Source organism: Periophthalmus magnuspinnatus, chromosome 7 (assembly GCF_009829125.3).
Source record: "Periophthalmus magnuspinnatus isolate fPerMag1 chromosome 7, fPerMag1.2.pri, whole genome shotgun sequence".
Classification (NCBI taxonomy): Eukaryota; Metazoa; Chordata; class Actinopteri; order Gobiiformes; family Gobiidae; genus Periophthalmus; species Periophthalmus magnuspinnatus.
Window position 1 is genome coordinate 7,109,598 of NC_047132.1, and position 23,097 is coordinate 7,132,694.

General features: G+C 38.6%; 2 protein-coding genes across 2 annotated transcripts; both read left to right on the forward strand.

The window, feature by feature from the left end:
- Positions 1–1,829: 1,829 nt before the first annotated feature.
- Positions 1,830–3,076, forward strand: tcf15 (transcription factor 15). Its single transcript, XM_033970347.2, has 2 exons — positions 1,830–2,554; positions 2,797–3,076. Exons 1-2 carry the CDS (start codon positions 2,093–2,095, stop codon positions 2,857–2,859), a joined length of 525 nt encoding a protein of 174 aa, XP_033826238.1. The 5' UTR covers positions 1,830–2,092; the 3' UTR covers positions 2,860–3,076.
- Positions 3,077–14,788: 11,712 nt separating this feature from the next.
- LOC117373843 (CD83 antigen) lies at positions 14,789–18,743 on the forward strand. The gene is made up of 5 exons (XM_055222977.1): positions 14,789–14,826; positions 15,645–15,770; positions 16,274–16,481; positions 17,836–18,002; positions 18,637–18,743. Exons 1-5 carry the CDS (start codon positions 14,797–14,799, stop codon positions 18,703–18,705), a joined length of 600 nt encoding a protein of 199 aa, XP_055078952.1. The 5' UTR covers positions 14,789–14,796; the 3' UTR covers positions 18,706–18,743.
- Positions 18,744–23,097: the final 4,354 nt, after the last annotated feature.

Sequence of the window (23,097 nt, forward strand, 5' to 3'; positions counted from 1 at the left end):
AGTTTCATTTGTGCATGGGTGACAATGCTCTTTAACACATGATATATTTTATTTGTGTATTATTTGCTTTAGTGTTGTCATGCAGTTTCAAACTTGATTTCAATACTAAGGAATAGACTCTACACCGATTCTGATACCACGATAATAGTAAAAAACACTCTTTATTTAGACCATAGAATGTCATTTTCAACCTCAAATCATAGTAGCTTTTTACTAATACGTGTAGTACTATGTGGCCTTATATCTGTAATTTCTCAGTCGTCCATGTAGGTTCCATAGTGGTCCATGGGTGTATACTAGTCTATGTGGTTTATATTTGTTCTGATACAGCTCAAGATCATTCTATAGAGCTATAAAGTAAACTTAAAATTTGGGACTATTGCCAAAGCACTAAACCATTCAAAAAAAACTATGATAAAGTAATATAAATAATTACGTTAAACATTTTTGGATTTTCCTTTATATGAGTGGTCAGGTCCATGGCCTATCATAACACTGTAATGTCATCTGAGACTCAGCTAGACCCAACACATGTTTTTAATTGACTTATACTGTAAATCAGGTTCCCGTTGTCAAAACCAACTTGTCAGCTCAAAATGATTTACATGTCACCTGCTACCAGATTTTGCAGTCAGATTTTTTTTTTTCGTTGGTCTATGAATACACAGAATAAGACTTTAAGTAGCAGGGCAGGTAAACAACAACAAATGTATCAAAGTATCAATGTACCATCAAACTAATCAGCCACAATTCAGTTTTATTCTGTCTTATTAAAAATGAATAAAAATAGATTTCAACATAAACAAGACTCTAATCTGTGCATAAAAATATTATTATATATTTCTTCCTTCCTCCTGAACTCTGTTTCAAACTACACGCTTTTACTGATAGAGGACTGGCTGTAGACCCCAACATTGACTAGAAATTATTGTTTAAAATGGATTAATTGCACAAGGTAAATCCTGAAATGACATGGGCCTAGGGTTAAGTAATATCATATAGTTTAGGAATTACAGTAAAGTTATTACTGTAAAATAATAATAGTGGGCTATACATTGTAAACTGCTGCTTGAACCTTGCATATTTAGTCAGTGGTGTTTACTATTAGTGAATTCCAGCTTCCTAAAATGTAAATGTTGTTGTTTGATTAGTGAAGCTTGCAGTCTTAGAAATCTGGACTGTTTTGAATAGTTTGTGTGTGACGTGTGTGTTGTTGCAGCTGAATGCAGTGACTGGAGCAGAGTTTCAGACAGGACACCTACAAATGTGCCACCTCTTTGTTGTTTTAAACTCGGGGCAACAAACACACAGATCCTTGTCATTCCAGAGGTCATCTGTTGAGCATTTAGCCCCACAAAACTTTCACCTCTTCAAACCACGTGCTTTTGTTACAGGGAGACATAGACTCGTAAAGTATGGTTTGGACTCCTTCAAATACTACTACTTCTTTCTGCAATTTTATATGCACAGTGCAATAGGCCTTTAGGAAACTGGGTCACAGGTTTAATTAACTTTCCCCTTTCTGTCATTGTCCTCCTTGTTTATTTAATGAAATTAAAATAAAACCACAACAAAACATAAAACATGGGGCTTATTTGTTTGTTTGGCTTACATTTAACATTGCTTCCTGAGTATATTCAAATCACTTAAGCTCTTGGTTCATTTCCTTATCATTTCCATTGGAAATGCCTAAGTTCTTGGAGAAACAAGATTTACATTTGAGGCCCAGACGTCTATAACCTTCACTAATAGACGTCTGACAACATGTAATGAGCCTTATATGCAAATTCTTAAACTTCACTTCAGCAGCAACCAAATAGACCATCACTGCAGCTTGAGCTTGTGGCTGTGGTAGCTTGTTGTCTTGGCTCGTGGGGGCTCCTCCCCCGCGGTTATAAGAGTCCAGCTGACCGGTACTGACCATTCCTCCGGAGCCCCGCTCTCCCCCGCTCGGACTCCTCTGCACCAGGGGGCTTTAAAGAGGGTGTTTCTGTGACTGTGCAGCTCCGCACTGATGGAGGTTTAGCATCAGGATTCTTTTTCTCTTCGTGGGACTTGAAACTTGGACTAAAAGTTACTGTGAACCGTCACCATGGCGTTCGCCATTATGCGTCCAGTGGCCACGCACTTGATCTACTCAGACTTCACCATGACCTCTGAGGACGAGGACAAGTGCAGCGAAAGCGACGGCAGCTCTGAGCAGAGTTTCTGTGGGTCGGAGAAGCGCAGGAGAACGGGCCGTAAACAGGACGGAGACACTGCGGTCATCAAACAGCGGAGCGCGGCCAACGCCAGAGAGCGCGGCCGGACCCAGAGCGTGAACACGGCCTTTACAGCTCTGCGGACTCTCATCCCTACAGAGCCCGTGGACAGAAAACTCTCCAAGATTGAGACCCTGCGGCTTGCGTCCAGCTACATCTCACATCTGGCCAATGTGCTGCTGCGCGGAGACGGCGGCGCTGACGCACAGCCGTGCCTCGGAGCGCACGAGGGAGGGAACGGACCCAAGCCTCGGACCATCTGCACTTTCTGCCTCAGTAACCAGAGGAAAGGGGTGAGTGAAGATTGTACTTGTTTAGTAGTACTTTATTTTACAAATGCAATGAAACGTAACATTCATAGCATTTACTTAGTTTTAGCCATTTTATCTCCTCCTCTGCGCGCCTTAATTAGGCTCATGAAACTGCATGTGTGAACAGACACAAACCACATAACTGAACAGTGAATTTAAACAGTCAATTTAAACAGTGAATGTGATGCACTAAAGTGCGCGTGTCTGTACCTTGTGTCTTGCAGATAAAGGACGGGAAAGACTGTTTAAAACTGCGAGGACTGGCCCCATTGCGCGCGAGACGCTAAAATCATGGACATGAACAACTGTAACTCCTCAGACTCTCAGGGAAGTCAAAGCTGGTCTTACACAACACTAGCGCACGTGGACACATGCTGGATACACTATGGACACAAACTGATATTTATACTTGACCGAAAAGTAGATCATAAATGCAGTGCATTTGCTTGAGTTTTGTCTTTTTGAAAAAGTTTTAAATAAAGATTTATTTTATCAAAATAAAAAGATTGTGTTTCAGATATATTTATGCTTGACCAAACAAAACTTATATAATATCAAATTTTAAACATTAGGTAAGCCTTATAGGCCTATTTACTCTTACTTTTTCACCCTCTCCCTCCTGAGATCCATTAGGCTGTAACAATGATCTTGTTAAATATCTGTTTGTATCTTCATGAAGATGACACTCTACCCACTCACTATACTCAGTCTTACTAAGACGTCTGTTATGTGGCTCTGCTCCACTGTTTCCACTGTCTCGCTGCGGTGTCATTTTTCTAAAATTCTGTTTTTTGAAGTCTGTCATCAATTAGTCACGGAAAATAGTAGCCCACCCTCTGCCCACGGAGTCCCCAGCAGCTGTTGGTCTGTCACAGGGATAAATCATGGCTAGCGCAGACATACCGGGCGCAGGGTTAAAGGTCACGGAGGAGGAAGAGGAGTGAAGCTTGTTGATGTGTAATCGAGGACGAGGACAATCCAGCAGAGGTTTAATGATGTCAGCGCAGCTTCAGCCTGATTCATCTGCTCAGAGCAATAAATCACTGTTCAGTCTGTGGGACTCAATGGTGGAACTATGGAGCTCCACTCTCAAGCCTGTCCAGGTTCAGAGCAGGGGTCCTCTCTCCCCCCTACCTGCCCCAGTACGACTAATTGGAGTTTGTCTTCTGCCAAATCCTGCTCTCTCTCTCTGAGCAGCGTGCCTCCTCCAATGGCTCCCTAAGGCTCCCCACGGCAGGAAGATGTCACGGAGGCACAGGAAGGGAAACAGCACAGGCCGACGTCCGGGAGGCGCTCTCTGTGCGGCCGGCTCTGGGTCAGTGCCAGCCCTGACATCAGCCCTGACTTCAGCCGGGACCCAGATGTCCACAAGTCTCAGCCTCAAAAGTGTTTTTGTGTTTCGCTAAACACCAGGTACAAGCTATCTGAGGAGATAAAGAGGAGAGCAGTGTGAGGGTGTGAGTCTCTCTGACCACCACCAAAAACTCTCACACCATCTTCATAGGCAGCGTGGATGAAGTTGCCCAAGCACATAATGACATTATTTTGTATTTCCCCATTAGTAAAATCATTATTTATATCAGTGTCTTTGTCATAATAAACTTGGTAATTTTACAATTGTCCCTAATTGGCTATAAACAAAAAATGTGTAGTCTTTATAAACTTATTTATTATATGAGTGTAAAATGTGAAATTGCAATTCAAATTATCACAGTCTTCTCGGGGGTTTTATATCAGTGTAATAGTGGAGACCTCCACAAACATGTTCCACAATGCATGTGATAATAACAGTATAACAGTAATTCATAATTCAGTATTTTCTAATTTTTTAAAAATATTTTTGGACATGAACAAAATCTTGATTAAAAAAAAAAATCTAAATGTCAGAAACAATTAAGAAAAATGCTGTCATCCCCCAGTCTTAAATCATTATATTGATTGTATGTGTCCATGTTTTATCAGGACTAAATGTGAAATTACTTCATCCTAACATCCTTGGAGTACAGATACATGCTTTAGTCAGTGTGTGTGTGTGTGTGTGTGTGTGTGTGTGTGTGCGTGTGGGGGTGTGTGTGTGTGTGTGTGTGTGTGTGTGTGTATGTGACTAACAGGTCTGACAGCCTCCTCCAGGGAACCACAGCTCAGCACACTGTTTTACAGCCTCTTTTGGTGAGCTCTTCCTCTGCTTTAGCCCCAGAGGAGAGTTAGCATAGGAAGTATTTGAACAGGGATGAAATAGCACTGATGACAGGACCTGCTTTCAAAGCTAAGCAGGATTGTCTCAGGGAAATGCAGGAGACTTGGCTGAGCACAAACGTCTTGAACTTAAATAAAAATAAAACTGAGATTGTAGCTAAACTAAACCACTGCTTGGGCATGGCAGTGTGACTGCTCCTCTGTCCTCTTATTGTCGCCCTGCAGTGAGGAATCTTGGGGTAATTGTGGACTCTATGACAGAGCTAATGTGCTTCTCCAGTTTGAAAATAAAGTCCAGCTTCTTTCAGTTGAAGCTTCTTGCTAAAGTAAAGTTCTGCCTTCCACAGGTGATGCATTTGTAACGTTGCTTCTGAATTAATGTAATTCTTTGTATGTGGGGCTGGTCCAGGGCTTCATGCAACTCTAAAAGAATGTCCAGAACCCTTTAGCTCATCTGCTGACAAAAACTAAGAGACAAGAGCACATCACGCCTGTGCTGAACAACCTGCACTGGCTCCTATTTTATATCGTGTGCAATTCAAAATGTTCTTGATTGTGTTTAAATGTCTGTACTCTATGGGTCCTCTTTATTTGAGGGAGTTACTGCAGCCCTATACTCCACCCAGAGCCCTGAGGTCAGAGGTCAGCTGACCAGCTCCTGCTGCTGTGCCCAAAGCCAGACTCAAGACCAGAGGAGACAGAGCCTTTTCTGTGGTAGTGCCCAGACTATGGAAGAGCCTCCCTCTGCCTGTCAGATCATCTCAGTCTTTAACACAATTTAAGACCTGACTGAAAACCCATCTCTTCTCCCTGGTATTTAATACAAGCTAGAGAGGATATCATGTTGTTTTATTGTTCTTTTCCTGTGTATCGTATAATCTATATATCTTTTATATTTTTTGTTGACTTTTATGTGAAGCTAAAAAAAACTAAATGGCAGTTGAAGTTGTTTTTAAATGTGCTATAAATAAACATGAATTGAATCCTGCCAGAGACTTCAAAATGTGCTGCGTTCACTGGCTTTGGTTCAGTGTGGGAAATGGGGAATGCTGTCAGTGTAATCCCTCAGCTGACCATGCAGGTAGGATCCATAGCATCTTAAAAACCTTTGTGCAATTGACAGAATTGAATTTTCTTTTGCTATGAATGGTTATGTATAGATGTGCATCAGTTACAAAGCACGGGGTTTTTTTTTTTCAAAATCAACAGCTGCAATAGCTGATGATAAAACTATGCAACTAAATAAAAAAATGTGAGTCATAGCATGCTAATTAGCATATCAAGCAGTCTGACACTGTATGGTCAAAGACAGACTCACAAAATGTGTCTAAAATGCATTTTGTTTCAGCATTTAAAACATTAAACTATAGACCATAATTCATTGCTCCCTTTCAGTGTAGCCAACTAAATGGCCATTACCTGATTTATTAAAACTAAAAGGTCACTGAAACAGCACTTGTCATAAAACATTAATTTTGTAATATAAATTGGACAGTGATTTAGGTAGTAGTAGTGGTAGTGGTAGTAGTAAGTAGTTGTTTCAAGTGTCGTCAATAATAACTATGTATGTTCCCTTTAACTTAAATGCTTAATAACTACATTGAACACATATTTTGAGAACTTCACTGAGGACTGTGCAATTAATGAAGTGTATAATTGTGATTTCAATTATTTCTTTATTTAATTACAAAATGTTGTAACCAAAAATACAATTAACTACAACTAACTTCTGATCAGAATGATATTTGCACTCGCTCTGCCTTGCAAAATAATTGAGTAAAGTAACTCTTCTAATCTACCCATTTAAAAAGACACAAATTGCATTAATAAATTATATAAGATCTTTATTTTCTGTACAGCTAACAGTAATGAATTTAAATAATCATGATTTCAATAATGAGCCAAATAATTATGATTTCTGCCTTATATGAGCAGCTCTAAATTCAACCAAAAACATTAGACACGATTTTTCAGAATGCTGTGCAAAAGGATCCTTTGTCAACACAGAGGAAAAAAACAAAGTAGATGATGCAGAAAAAGGAAGGAAGTGGAGCTCCTCACCCATCATCTGTGCAGCGGTCCCAGATGGGTGCTTCGCTTCCCCCAAAGCAGGCCTGCCAACAGCCCCTGCTCCAGACATGCTCATGCTCATATTTATGCTGCTCTTAACACGGAGCTGCAGACCGGATACAGGGAGAGAGGACAAAAATGGTACTCCAAAATAATATTCCCCAGGTACAAATTAAAACTAATCCCTTGAAAACAATACTATTTCTTCAAATTTGGACAGTCATGTTACATATTGATAGATATAAACATGAAAACGATGAAAAGCCAAGTGTGGTTTTGAGGTCATTTGAAGTAGCAAGAAGTGTCTTCAAACCCACTCATCATCAGGTCCAATTTACACTGAACTGATGAGACAGACATTTAAACTTAATTGCCATTCCTGCATTTCCAAATAATGGACAAAAATAGGAAAGGATTATAGACTAAGTATACAGTCTATGGAAGTCATTTTCATTTACAAATAAACAAAACCTGACAATTTGTCTTACATTTTTTACATAAACATTTGAATTGCGTAGATTTACTACTGTACATCTGGGATCTACTTATAGTGGTTAAAGTACATTGTAAATCCAGATTAGAAAAAAAAAAAAAAAAACACAAAAAATGTGGGAAGCAGATGGCTTTGCTTTTAAAGTTTCACTTAGTATAAAATATTCAACTTCAACAGTTCACACTAGTTTCCACGTTAACAAATCATTATCAAGTAGTGTACTAGTATATATCTGTGTCTTATATTTATTTGGTTTGATTCATTCTATTGTTCTAACCATTTTCCAGCCAGCTTCAGGTGTTTCCATGCCTTTTTTAATGTTTTATTTACTACTGACTTGTGTTTCATTTTCAGTGTCTTTCAGTGTCTTTGTTTGTACAGCCATGAAATGTGCTGTATAAACAAAGTTGATTGGATATTTTAGTCAAGTAAGAGCACATACATACCGACAAAAAATGTACAATATGATATGAACACAATACACCTAAAAGTATCATTGATCCCAAAAGTTAAGTACAAGATGGCACAATTAATCACAATCAAATCGAAACTGTAATTTGAGTTGACGCAATTATCAAATCACAAAGGCTGTAATCATATCTCAGATTATAGAACGTCCTCTGCAAAGAACTAAATATACTGTTTTAATTTTTTTTTTTTTTAAATCTTGTACCTATAGTTTAGAGCTCTGCAACCATGAAATGCTTGGGATTCTTATAGTAGTTTATCATTTCATATTTCAGTCTCTTAAACGTTGATGTTGTTTACAATGTGCACTCTCAACAGAATCCTATACCTTTTAAACATAAATTTCTAATTGCAATCGCAAACTCGTGCAGCCCCAGTGTACGCTACATGCCACTGAGTACTAACCACCTCTAGGACCAGCTGAGACAGAGCCTTGTATTCAGAAATGTCAGAAATATAAATGGAGCCGATTCTCTTTGTGTCTGGAGCAACAATACATCACTTCCCTGTTGAACTGACATGATCACTTTACCAGAGCGGAGGAAGTCTGTGAAGCCATCATCTGAGTTTGAGACCATAACAGGGGCATGTCACTGTGTCAGCTTTAGCTTGATTTATATGAGAAGAAACATCCCGATTTCAGGATTTCACCTTCACTGACTTTGAAGGAAAGAAAGGGAATTGTTTTTCAGCTGAAGGGTAAGAAAAGGTGTGTCTGTCTGTCTCCGCTGGGAAGTGTGTGTTGCGCATTTGATTCGATTCATCCATAAATGTCACTGGGGCAACCTGTCATTATAAACACTTTTTGAACATATGTCATTTCAACTCACACTATACTCTTATAATAATAATGTAAAGGTTTTTTCTTTTTATTTGGTTATGTCACCTTAATCCCATTGGACCAGTGCGTACTCTCTTGGGCAAAACAGCAACTTCCCTATGTGTATAAGTGCTGTCTGTGTAATTGGTGGCGCAGATTGTCAGTCTAACCCAGGGCAGCTGTGGCTACAGAAGTAATGTAAAGTACAAATGAAATGCACTATTATTATTATTATTATAGCTGACACTGTGCCAACTTGTCCAGTAGATCACATACCATTATTATAATTCCATCAGAACTCTGAACTAACAACTCATTGTAAAACTGATGAATTACATCCTCACACAGGAGTAGCTCATGTCTGCTCCACTAGACAAGAACAATAGATTTTATGTGCCAAAGTTTCTGGCAAGCCCCTAAAAGACGGAGTAGAGGGGCGGGCCGCACTGAGGAGGAAATCCCAAAGAAGAAATTATGGAAAACAATCGGAGCCATCATCACAACACGACTCTGCTCAAAAACAATCCCACAATCAAAGCAGTAGAGGATCGGAGTGTTGAGCCAGAGGTGAGAGCAGAGACACCGACCTAAAGGGTTTCTACTTCCTCTGAAACAATCGTCAACGCAATGAATCTCCGTCAAAGGAAGGAATGCAGGACAAGTCTAATGCATGGTACAAGGAGCAGATAAAAGAAACGTCATGTCATCTATTCTATCCTGCCACAAGTCAGTGAATGTAATTTCCCCTTTCAGTCTCACCCTTTTTGTCAGTGGTTTGGCAGATTTTAATCCAGATAACCTTCCTTTAGCAACCACCCACTGTAGTGTATATTGTGGCAATGGTATGATTTGAAGTGGTGCCTCTTTGGTTAGTGGGCAGATCCATATCCCACTGTCACATCACAAAGTTTCTGGTGGGTGGGTCGGGAACTGCTTGTGTATTTGAAGATGTTAGTTAGTGTTTTGACACAGTATGTCATTAAACTCCTCCATCGTGCATCTATTTTTGATTGGTAAAATGTACCTCGAAAACATGTTCTCTCTCACTGAGAGCATCAGCATCGCCTCTCCACAGATCTGACTTGAAACTTGTCTTGTTTGCGTCACATCCTTATCTCCATGGAGAAATATGTTAATGGAAACAAGCAGGTAGCAGAGGACCCACACAAGTTGTGCACCTATAATAAGGTATATATGAGAATATTGGCCTATCTATCACAAACATCTGTAATTAACTGTTTTAAATGGTCATTTTTTAATTTTTTTTTTTTTTTTAAATATTACGTTCAGTTGTTCTCCATTACTCTACGAAGAAGGTTTTGACTAGTGCTAACTTTAGCCTCAAGGTGTCAGTAAAGAAGCCAAAATGGCTGGTTTGACAGAGGGCAGTATTCACATTCATTCTTGAAGTATATTGCAGATGAGATGTGAGCCATGGCAAATACTGCAATATTTTAATACTGTTTTTCCTTTTTAGCTGCAAACTCTATGTAAGTTAAGGGCAATGAATGGACGTCACACAGAAGTCATTTTTATTCTCCAAGGAGCACAGCTGCACTCTAAAAATAAAATTGTGAGCTGAATAAAATTAAAGGTGCTCTATGTAACTTTTCTGGTAGAGGGTCAGCCACTTGCTTGTCTCCAAAGATGTTATTGCTTTGCATAACATGTTCTACATGTGGCATTAAACATGGAAACAAGCAGGTGACGCCGTTAGGCCAAGTTACAGGTCAAATCTGTGGAGAGGTGACCCCGGTCACATTAGAATGCATGTTTTTTTAGCTATGTTTGTAGCATAATGAGGAACATTCCTGGTAAAGCAGTAACATCTCCCTGAGACAAGCATGTGTCCATCCCCAATATAATAATCATCAATCTGAACACAAATTTGAATTAAATGTGCCAATTACACACATTTATCAAAATTATATTACTGTCAAGCATTTGTGTTTTAAAATGATTTGTTTATCTATTATTATTATCTACTTTACATTACCAGTGTTTTTTACCTCCAGCTTAATCGCTCGTTGTTGTGCCTATATGAATGTAGGGCACTGTATATCTGTCAGCTCTTAGTCAACTTTTATAAGCTTCATGGGAAAGTGTCTGTGAAGGACCTGGGGTGAGAGGGAGGAGGAGGGGTGAGAAGTGTGTGTGTGTGTGTGTGGGTGTGTGGGGGTGTGTGTGTGTGTGTGTAGGGGGGTCTGGGCGGAACCATTGGGACATTTTATTTCAGCAAACCCAGCACACAGTCAGAGGATTTCCTCAATCAGGGCTAAAGAGTGCGCTGTGAACAAGCTCGCTGACAGAAACATGTAGTCCAGGGGAGGCAGCTGGCCACGCTAACAACCTCTGGGATTTACTGTGGCGTGCAATAGCCCCCTCCATCACCACATGTAGAGCAGTGTTTCTCAAACAGAGGTACGGGGACCACGGGGAGGACAATGCAGGGGGTACTCAACTTTTTAATTTGAAAGATGCACTATACTTTTTGGGTCTGTCACCAGCTTGTTTCCATGGAGACACCATTACTTTGCTGGGAATGTTCCACATGAGACATATTTATATCTATGGAAACAAGCAGGTCACGGGGCCATGTGGAGACGCAACCCTGATAATAGTTAGAATGCATGTTTTATAGGCTATTTTGGATCAAGAAAAAAAACCAAACACCTGTAAAAGAACAAATAAAAAAAGAAAAAAATAATAATGCATTAATGTGGAATCTTCCAAGCAAGGCAATGACATCTTCACAGAGACAAGGAGAAAAATTACATAGTGCATCTTTAAAAGAAGGTGAAATTAAATGAGTGAATTTAAACTTTTCACTGTACTATTTAACTTCATGAGGATTACAAATGCTTTAGACATAAAATGAAAAATCTAAATCAAGTATAATATTGATAATTATGTTTTATTTGTACTTCTGCTTATACTACTGTTTATATTGTTCTATTATGGACAAGATGGCCCCCAGTCGAAATCTGACCCCTTTATTCTGAAGACAAGGTGGATGGTGATTGTATAAACATAAACATATCAGTTTTTTCCTCTGACACGACGTTGGTTTTCCAATAATGACACAGCTGTTGAATGAGATTATTTTTAACAGTGGCTGTGGTTTCATGCACACTCTAAATCTAAGTTAAAAGACTATTAAAATGACATGAAAACAGCTAAATCAACAGGTTTCTGTCTGATCTTGAGCCCTCTGATTACTCACATTAGATTCAATGGTTTAAATAATCTTAAATGTCCAGAAATCAGATCATAATCAGACTTTGGTGTGCATGAGAATAGCCAGTAACAAACCTCATGATCTTGCTATATTTATCCAACCACACTAAAATGAGCAAAGTCTTATACACCTATTCAGCCTCAGTCTTAATTCAACACTAGACATACCAACAGAATGTTGTGATCTGAGCATAAATGCTGCTGCATCTGCGTCATTATCACATAACATTTTTAACTCATACATGACGTTGTTAGGAGCAAAAAACGGTTTCATTTTTGTGGTCTAGTGTACTACAGGGGAAAAACACACTGTGTTATATGGGCATTTCCGGATGTTGTGGGCAGCATTATTGAAAATGCACCAACAGCAAAACAAAGTGGTGATAAAAGTGTACAGGAATACACAGGAGGCCATGCATCTTGTTTGCGGTCACTGCCTGACACAGATATTCTTCCTGGACATAAATCTGAGGACTCACAGCTGCAACAACCTCCACAGTTGTGCTGTAAGAATCTCACACAGACTACACTGTAAAAAAGAGAGTGCACATAACATGAGTTAAAGTGACTAAATGATGATGGTCAAATGTGTAACCAGGGTTTAACTTCAGCCGGAAAAGGATCCGGCAACTGGCAGAGTGTGTTCCCCCAACTGTTTGCTTCAAACTGGTAACTAGACTGGAGTTAAACCTTTATGTTTAAGATCTTGAAAAATATAAACACAGACATTTGTGTTTTAAGCCCTCATTTCAATGAGCCATAGCCAATGTCTCATCTCCTCTTTTTACTCTGTATATTTCTACATCACAGAGCTGTCCTACAGCTTCATCCTGTGTAGTCATGGGACTTTTGGGTTCTTTGTGGGGATCTGAATCTTTTAGATCCTTTCTCTTCAAAGAGCCATTCAAAAGACTGGCTCGTTTACTATTTGTTTATATGACAGAAGCCAATGTGAGAGCTCATTTTAACAACAAACTAATCACAGACAGAAATGACCAAGGCTCAGATGTGTTTAAAATGGTTCAAACTGAGAGTGGGAGAGAGTTTACCCTTTCAAATTGTGCATAATCAAAATAAAACAGTAATAATAATTTTAAAAGTAACTGTTATTATGTTTTTTGTGCACAAAATGCTCACTAGTGTCGCCTGCTCTGCTTCTGTGCTGATTCTTATGTCAGTTCAGTGTTAACCAGTGTAAAAATACAGACAAATTGGAAAGTAGTCCGAATTTGGTTCTTTTTTAAAACTGACATCCAGTTCCAACCGTTTACGTTAAGGAATCGTTCAAAAGAGCCGAGTTGTTCAGGACTGTCACATGACTAATCCCATGCCACGTGCCCTTCTGTGAGAGGGCTCCAACCCGCCCCTGACTCCACGTGCACAGGGAATATAAATCTCAGGGAACTCACTTTTTAACCAACTAAAGTTGCAGACGTTTGTGCACGATATGAAAGGCATTTAAACAACAGAATTAGGACTAAACGCAGTAGGCCACACGCTTTAGGCCAAAGAGCAGCTTTTGCACTACTTTTGGCTCCAATAACTATAGATAAGAGCCAGACTGAGCTGATACAAGGAGAGATCGAGGAATGATCTGCTTTTTTTTTTTTTAAAGAGGCCAGAGCAGTGTTGCTATGTGTTACTTGCATTCTAATCACGCACTTCCTGATTATCAGACAATAAAACGCTTCATAATTCGATGCAGACAGTGAAGCAAGCTTATTTTGACCTCAAGGACTGCTTATACAATATATGTGCACTGGGGCAATACCAATTTTCCTCAAACACATGGGGAAAACATCAAGTGCACACTATTTAACGTCACCATTCATTCATACACCAAAACAGGGTGAAGTGTCTTACCCAGGAGCACAACAACAGTACGTATTGTTGGGTGGGAATCAGACTGTAATAAGCAGATGGCAAACTCTCCACAAGAAAAGTTGCAAAGTGCATCTTTAACACAATTTACTGCCTATCTGTGGACACAAACTTATGAAGTATATTTATAAAATTCATACAAATACTTATATGATCAAATAAATCTCTCAAACGAAGAATGATGTTTGAAATAATGTATGGTGTTTTGTTTTTGTTGGAAGCCACTCATCCAGTTCTGGCCAACCATGTATTGTCTAAAGTCCAAAACCAAAAAGTAGTCTTCCCTTTTCCATAAAGTGAGTCTACTATTAATATCCATATCAGGCTCCTTTGTCAACACGAACCAGAGCAGAAAATATACACTCTATGGGACAATGGGGAGTTCCCTGTCATGAACACAACAGGATGAACCGAGCTGTAAGTCTGTGCTTAATATGTGTCGGACTGGAGAAAGAACATAAGAAGAGAGACAAATCACACTCAAATCATAGCTGTACTTAAAGGTGCTCTGTGTAACTTTCTGATGGAGCATATGCCACCTGCTTGTCTCCATGGAAATCTTCAAAATCAGTCTAATTTTTCTTTGACTACAGATGTTTTAATTCCTTAAACAAGCATGAAAAACATGCATTCTTACAGGTCACTTCTCCACAGACCTGGCCTTTACCTCCTTGACCTGGTGTTGCCACATGCTAGTCCATGGAGTTTGATGGCATATTGAGAAACATTACACACAAAGAAATAACTGTGTCGCTTTAATCATGTCTACTGACTACAAAATCACCATTAAATGTATTCAGCTCTTAGGATACACCAGCATAAAGAAGCAGTGAGCTTTTCCAGGTGTTAGAGTCATGTTTCTGATAAATGTGCTATTATTAGAAAATGTATAAAAGGGGTTAGTTGCAGTTTTCCTTTCTGCCACAAGGTGTCACAATCACCTCAGTTTCCTAGTTTGTACCTGTGTGGTTCATTTTCACATCCTCTATCTCAGGAAATCATGTGAAAGTTAAGATAAGTGAAAGTTTTAACAGAAAATTTGACACAAGATCAGAAAACATGCTGCCGCTTCTGACCTTGCTATTTGAAGTGAGTAAAACTTAATATTATTTATATATATATATATATATATATATATATATATATATATATATATATATATATATATATATATATATATATATATATATATATATATATATATATATATATATATATATATATTATATATAACTTTTAAGGCAATCTACATTTATGTTGAAATAATTGAGAAGAGCTATGCATTTGTGTCACAAATATAGAACTAAATAAATCATTTTGTTGCCTCTTATTTGTATATGTTTAATAGTTGACTATACCAATAGGCCATACGGTGCCTGACACTCATGTCTCACAGCAAGAAGGTTCTGGGTTTGATTCCCGGGTCACCCAGAGCTTTCTGTGCAGAGTTTGCCTGTTCTCCATATGCCTGGGTGGGTTTGCTCTAGGTACTGCGGTTTCCTCCATCAACCCAAACATGCACCATAGGTCAAAACTTCCAGCTAAGGTCCAGACCAAGATCACGTCCCTGAGCGATGCACTGTGGTGCCCAGTTTGCTCCAGCTGCATTGAAGGATTGGTCAAATGCAGTATATGCAGTATAAATTTCCCTATGGGGACAATAAAGTGTACCTTAACTATAATATGTTACCAACATTATTGACTCAAACTATCAGATTTTAGTTTTTTTCTTGAGATTAGATTTATGATTTGTGTTTAAACCACAGGTACAACAAGATATTTCTTAACAAATGACATGACATTCACACATGAATTACAGCCTTTGCGACTCAAATTTGTTTGAATGTGATATATATTGTGCAGCCAGTGAGCAGAGTGATTATATAACCTGTTGGTTTTGCCCTCAGCTCTTGGTGCCATATTCAGCCCAAGAGCAGATAGTCAACATTGAAGCCAAATGTGGCACAGATGCATCTCTGCCGTGTAATGCAGACTTCAGCACCAACAAATACTTTTCTCTCACATGGTACAAGGTTTGTACATTCATATTTATTTGATTAAATTATAAGTGTTGTTTATTGCTAAAAAATGATCTTAGACATTCATTCTTACAGTGAGCTGATGGAATCACCTGCTTTTCTCATGGAGATAAATATGTTAGCAATAACATGTTCATGGAGACAAGCAGGTGGCACACCCTCCATCCGAAAAGTTGTGCACCTTCAAAGCTACCAAAGTTTTTAAACAGGTTGCAGATGTGAAACGTCTTCCCCTCCACCCTTCCCTCACCCCACATTTGGCTTTTGTCCAGGCTCACCTGAGCTCTCTGCTCTTCTTCTATCAGGTCAAAGCTGGCACACTGTCAGACAGCAGTACCGTAGTTAGCATTTAGTGGTGATATGTGAAAATACAACACAGCTGGGTCAGTCAATCTAAGCACAGATGGTAGCTTTAAAGGTGCATAGATATATAATATTGAGGAAATATTGTACAAGTTCAGTATACGGGTCTATTCATGTGTTTTGTGTGAATTCAGCATGACAAAGAGGGAATCATCAGAATAGCCCTGGAAAACAAGCAACGCCGTTATTATGGTTTTCCTCGAGACATGACCTTAGACGAGCAGAACTACAGCCTGCTGCTCCCAAAGGTAACGCCTGCAGACTCTGGGAGGTATGAGTGTGCGGTCAGTGCCAAGCCCGGGGGACAGAACCTCAAACTCCATGTGATGCTAACTGTGCCTGGTGAGCCTGGGTTTTCTCTCTTTGTTTAGTATGTTCTTTTTATCCTGAGCCATCTTTCAAGAGTATCCAAAATAGGCCTGTTAGGATAATTATTATATCGACTTATTGGTTTTATCATTTATGTGAATGTTTGGTGATGGTTTAACTAAAGCTTTTTCATTCAGTAGATCATAAAATCCTCTTGAAGCATCTGAAGCATACTGGATTTGACAATGCTAATTGGTTCCAAAATTATCTTTCAAACAGAACTCAGGCAGTAGTAGCTGATGGGTTTAAATCAGATATTTTTTACTTTACACTACTTTTTATTATATTTATTTATTTTATTGGTGATAATTTAAGAGAAAGCCTCATACATTTATATGCAGATAACGCTGTTATGCAAGTGCTGCCTCTGCTGATCAGGCACATTTAAAATTGCTGCAAAATTTTAATGAAATATAAAATTCCCTCATAAATCTTACATTACCATTGAGTCCAAATAAAACTAAGTATATGATTTTTAAAAAGTAATTTGAAAGCTACTGTTCTTTATACATTAAATGATACATTGATTGAAAGTCACCACCTATAAATATCTTGAGTTTTGGATTAACAAAAACTGTTTTAAAATCAGAAAATAAATTGTTGAAGTAACCTGTCTTTCTGTACTAGAGTATAGAGATATAATACACATGCAGCCTTTAACCTCTACTTTTAAACCTTTAGACACACTTTCACTCAGCCCTTTGTTTCATAATCGGTGATGACTTTAAAACCCATCACTGTATGAAAACGTAGGTTGGCCTTTGCTATCTGTCACAAGAGAACAACACTGTATGAAATGTATTTATAAAGGAGTATTTCTTGCTCGTTAATCATTGATATGAAAACATTTAATGCATGATCACGTGAGAGTATGAGTCTAAGGTTTTTTTTTCCTTCACAAAAAAAAATGAATTTACTTAGAGGACATGCAAAATTGGTTACTTTGGTGCCACAAATGCACTTTAATAATCTGGTAACAAACATTTATAATCACTCCTGCATCTGTTTTTAATGTTTTAAATGGACCTATGTACTTATTTGTTTTGTTCGTTTGTATTTTTTCTGTATTTGAAGTGCACTTAGACTGAAAAAGAGTCTAAGTGCACTCATTGGGCTCTTCCTATATAAATAAAGGTTAAACAAATAAAAGGTTAAGGTACATTTGATACTTGAGACCCATCTCCAGAGCTTGAGCTACGCTTGAGGATTTTACCTAATTTGTTTATGCTTATCTCAACCACTCTTCTCAACATAACAACAAAACTAATTATAGATGGAGCGATGGGCTGATTTCTTTAATAGTATTTTTATATTGTATTTCCAACAGAATGTGAGCCTGATGTTACGACTTCAGCAACCACAGTGCAGGTAGGGGAAACCGAGAGGACACTTTTAAATGTGACACAACCCCAACACCTGCCCCTCACCTGGAGCCTGGTTGGGTACAGCGCTATTGCACTCACCAAAATCCTCCTGTCCATGATGATTATATGGGTAAATATACTATCGTCATCAAATTGCTGAGTGTCTGTGTAATCCCTCAATTATCAGGTAGGTTCCAGTGGAAATGAAAGTTAAATTCCGTCAAGTTTTTTTTTGAGTGGAAAATTTTGCCAATCCAAGTGATTTCTTCAGTTCTGATAGGCTGCTCACTGCTTTAAATATCTGCTTAAAGGGAGGAGTTAACTACAGTACCTTTATTTAAGATGAGCAACGAGACATATTCACTTGTTAAAACTTTTGTCAAGCTGACCTAATTCAATTTTCTTTTACCAAATTTTTGCTAATATACTCACTGGGTGACATGTTATTCTATATGAATAAATGTATTTATTAATTTATTATTATTTTTGAACAACGTTTTGATTGATTTTGATTCACATTTATTAAGAAAACCCATGCATGGGTCAAAAACGATTCCAAGTTTCAAGCTAGAGATAAATTTATTGGCCAGTATTTGTAATAATGTCTAAAATTTTAGTAGTATATGGTCCTGTATCTCTTTAAGGAAGCCTGATGTTTAGTCAATACACTATGAGTTAAATTGAAACCACTTTAAATGAAAACGTGAGCAGAACAGAGGTGTCTACAGAACATGTGACAGGTCCTGTGTCTCTGCTGTGTACAGGTTTTTCATATTTGCTCGAGGCCAAAAAGAAGACGGTGTAGAAGCCTCATCAGAGAAAAAAATATTTAAAATCCTGATGAAAAATTTTGTTTTTCTGGTGGAAACTCCGCTCCCCTGCTTGTCTCCATGGAAAAGCTGGTGACGCCACCAGGCCAAGTTACTCGTCAGATCTGTGGAGAAGCAAGCCCAATTTCAGTTAGAATGCTTGTTTTATGAGTTGGAAATATTTTGGATTTAAAGATAAAGGGAAATTGTGGACTTTGTGTAAATGCTGAGCTCAAAATTTGGATTTTGGGAGATGTACACAACTAAAATTAACACTTGCCAGAGGATATTTTGCCAAAAGGTGTATTTTTAAAAAGTAGAACGTCAGCTCCTCATAGATGGACAAATTGACTTTGAACAAAAGTTTCTTAAACATTTTGGCAAGATTGGTCTTGAGTGACTTTGATTACCCAGTAAAGTTTCTTGTGTGTATTATATCTGACCTTTGCATTGCGGCATGAAGAGAGAGGGGTTGGGGGTGCGAGGGTTTTATTTGGTCTGGTTTTGCTATGTAAAATATCAACACTGAAATGTGTAACTGTTGATATGCATGATTTGCATTCCTAATAAATATATCCTTAAAAAAGAAGGTGAAATTAAATCTGTGAATTTAACTTTCCTGGTAGTGTGTCTGCACCTGTGTAAATGGAGATCTCATTACTCTGCCTGGAATGTGCAGCATTAAACTTGTCTGACTCACATTTCTTCAATTACGGGATTTTTTTTTTTTTTATTCCAGATGCATTCAGATGCATACTTACAGTGAGTGGCCTCTCCATAGATCTGACCTGCACCTTGGTCTGATGTCTTTATCTGCTTGTCTATGAATATGGACAAGTTTAATGCTATATTAAGGAACATTTCAGGCAAAGAAATAAGTTGTAAATTGTAAATTGTGCACCTTAAGTTTTTATTTAATTTTATTGACAGTTTTTTAACTGGGATGGTCCTGCTGAGATTAAGAATCTTTTTCCAGGGGATTCCTGGCCTTAGAGGAGAGGTTTCTATTGCACATGTTTTTGCTAGGGGGAACCTACAGAAGCACGAGGAGAACATGCAAACTCCACACAGAAAGACCCTGTGCCGCTCTGTAACATTAACCACTGCACCGCTGTGCCCATAGCTCTTACTCTCAGAGAGTACCTGCACAAAAAGCACTGAAATAAATGACATGAAAGCACACTGCTATTATATACACAACTGTAATATTTAGATGAGCTCACTGCAGTTCTCCTTTCTGCCACAGTGTCACATGTGTCCATTTCCGAGTGGTTCTCACATCCTCCTTCTCAGGAAATTGTGTGAAATCGAAGGTTTTACAGAAAATGAGACACAGGATCTAAAACGATGCTGCTGCTGATCTTGGTATTTGAAGTGAGTAAAAGTTACTCTAACTTTTAGACTACATATATTTTGAAATAACTAGGAAGAGCTACATATTGTATGAATATAGCTAAATAACTACATTATTTTTTTTTAAATAGATCATGTTGTTAGTTGAACATACATTTGACCATGAATCAAATGTTCTGAGTTTTGTTTTTTTCCTTATGAAAAACTGCGTAGTGTAACTATTAAACTAGTGGCTCGAAGTTCCACAAACATTTGAAGAATACTGAAAAATGAACTGATAAACTAATACCATGCATTTTAGTTGTATAGGTCTAAACTACAGGTACAACAAGATTTCTATTAACTGCATAGGAGATTTATTCTATTACATTTCCAATGAAGTTGTGACGCTGTGTAAAACTTAAAAACAATACAGAATACAATGATTTACAAATCCTTTTCAACCTATATTGAACTGAATAAACTACAAAGACATGATATTTAATGTTCAAACTGATAAACTTTATTGTTTTTATGCAAATATTCACTTATTTTCAATTTGATGTCTGCAACACGTTCCAATAAAGCTGGGACAGGGGCATGTTTACCACTGTGTTACATCACCTTTCCTTTTAACAACAACCAATAAGCGTTTGGGAACTGAGGACACTAATTGTTGAAGCTTTGCAGGAAGTATCCTGTCCCATTCTTGCCGAATGTACAACTTCAGTAGCTCAGCAGTCCAGGATCTCCATTGTTGTATTTTGCGCTTCATAATGCACCACACATTTTCAGTGGGAGACAGGTCTGGACTGCAGGCAGGTCAGTCTAGTACCCACACTCTTTTACTACAAAGCCACGCTATTCTAACATGTGCAGAACGTGGTTTGGCAGTGTCTTGCTGAAATAAGCAGGAACGTCCCTGAAAAAGACGTTGCTTGGATAGCAGCATATGATGCTCCAAACTCTGTATGTACCTTTCAGCATTAATGGAGCCTTCACACATGCAAGTTCCCCATGGGCACTAACACACCCCCAGACCATCAGAGAGGCACTGACACACCCCCAGACCCTCACAGAGGCACGAATACACCCCCGGACCATCACAGAGACACTAACACACCCCCGGACCATCACAGAGGCACTGACACACCCCCAGACCATCAGAGAGGCACTGACACACCCCCAGACCATCACAGAGGCACTGACACACACCCGGACCGTCACAGAGGCACTGACACACCCCCGGACCGCCACAGAGGCACTGACACCCCCCCGGACCATCACAGAGGCTTTTGAACTTTGCACTGATAACAATGGTCAAGACACAACGTCCATGATTTCCAAAGGCAATTTGAAATGTGGACTCGTCAGACCACAGCACACTTTTCCAGTTTGTGTCAGTCCATCTCAGGTGAGCTCGGGCCCAGAAAAGCCTGTGGTGTTTCTGGGTGTTGTTGATATGTGGCTTTCACTTTGCATGGTACAGTTTTAACTTGCAATTGGAGATGTAACTGTGTTAACTGACAATGGTTTCCTGAAGTGTTCCTGAGCCCATGTGGTAATATCCTTTACACATTCATATCTGTTTTTAAGACACTGCGGCCTGAGGGATCAAAGGTCACGGGCATTCAATGTTGGTTTTCAGCCTTGCCGCTTATGTGCAGAGATTTCTCCAGATTCTCTGAATCTTTTGATGATATTATGGACATAGATGATGAAATCCCCAAATTCCTTGCAATTGTACGAAAAACATTGAGAAATGTTGTTTTTAGACTGTTGGACTATTTGCTCATGCAGTTGTTCACAAAGTGGTGACCCTCGCCCCATCCTTGCTTGTGAATGACTGAGCCCTTCGAGGATGCTCCTTTTATACCCAATCATGACATTCACCTGTTTCCGATTAACCTGTTCACCTGTGGAATGTTCCAAGCAGGTGGATTTTAAGCATTCCTCAACTTTCCCATTCTTTTGTTGCCCCTGTCCTAGCTTTATTGAAACGTGTTGCAGGCAACAAATTGAAAATGAGTGAACATTTGCATAAAAACAATAAAGTTTATCAGTTTGAACATTAAATATCATGTCTTTGTAGTTTATTCAGTTAAATATAAGTTGAAAATGATTTGGAAATCATTGTATCATTGTATTTTGGAAATCATTATATCATGTAATCATTGTATTCTCTATTTTTTAAGTTTTACACAGCATCCCAACTTCATTGGAATTAGGATTGTACTTAGGTACAATACAACCCCAACCTGCTCAGCTACAGCTGCTGAGTAGAGGTAGTGAATAGTAACATGGTTTTGCCCTCAGCTCCTGGTGCCATATTCATCCTAAGTGGAGACAATCAACATTGAAGCCAAATGTGGCACAGATGCATCTCTGCCGTGTAATGCAGACTTCAGGACCAACGAATACTTTTCTCTCTCATGGTACAAGGTCTGTGCATCTAAGTTCAGTTATTTTATGCAGTGTTTTTATGATGAGAAATACCTTAGACATGTATTTTTCATGGCATCTGATGGTGTTTAATACCACACTATATTTCTGGCAAAACATGTCCATGGAGATGAGCAGGTGGCAGACTCCCCACCAAGTTACATAATGCACCTTTAAGGGGCACTGTATAATATCGAGGAAATATTGTACAACTTTAATATATTAATGTGTTTTTGTGCAGAACAAAGACGGCATCCTTAGAATAGTCCTGAAAGACAAGCAACCCTTTAATTATGGTTTTGATCGAAACGTGACCTTAGACGAGCAGAACTACAGCCTGCTGCTCCCAAAGGTAACACCTGCAGACTCTGGGAGGTATGAGTGTGCGGTCAGTGCCCAGCCCGGAGGAAAAAACCTCAAACTCCAGTTGGAGCTAACTGTGCCTGGTGAGTCTAGGTTTTCTCTCTTTGTTTACTATCTATTTATTATTTTTTCCATTGCTTCTTTTTTCCTCTTTTTATTCTGATCCATATTTTCTAACTATCCAGTACTTAATAATGATAATAAAAAGAGATTAAAATATGAATATTGCAAATTTTCATTTTTTTGTGCCCATATTAGCTCAAATGAAAAAAGAAAAGA

Coding starts and splice junctions, on each gene's coding strand:
- LOC117373843 (XM_055222977.1), top strand. CDS start 14,797: ATGCTGCCGCTTCTGACCTTGCTATTTGAA. Junction 14,827..15,644: donor TTCTGACCTTGCTATTTGAA/GTGAGTAAAACT, acceptor TTTTGCCCTCAG/CTCTTGGTGCCATATTCAGC. Junction 16,482..17,835: donor TGTGATGCTAACTGTGCCTG/GTGAGCCTGGGT, acceptor TATTTCCAACAG/AATGTGAGCCTGATGTTACG.
- tcf15 (XM_033970347.2), top strand. CDS start 2,093: ATGGCGTTCGCCATTATGCGTCCAGTGGCCACGCACTTGATCTACTCA. Junction 2,555..2,796: donor TCAGTAACCAGAGGAAAGGG/GTGAGTGAAGAT, acceptor TGTGTCTTGCAG/ATAAAGGACGGGAAAGACTG.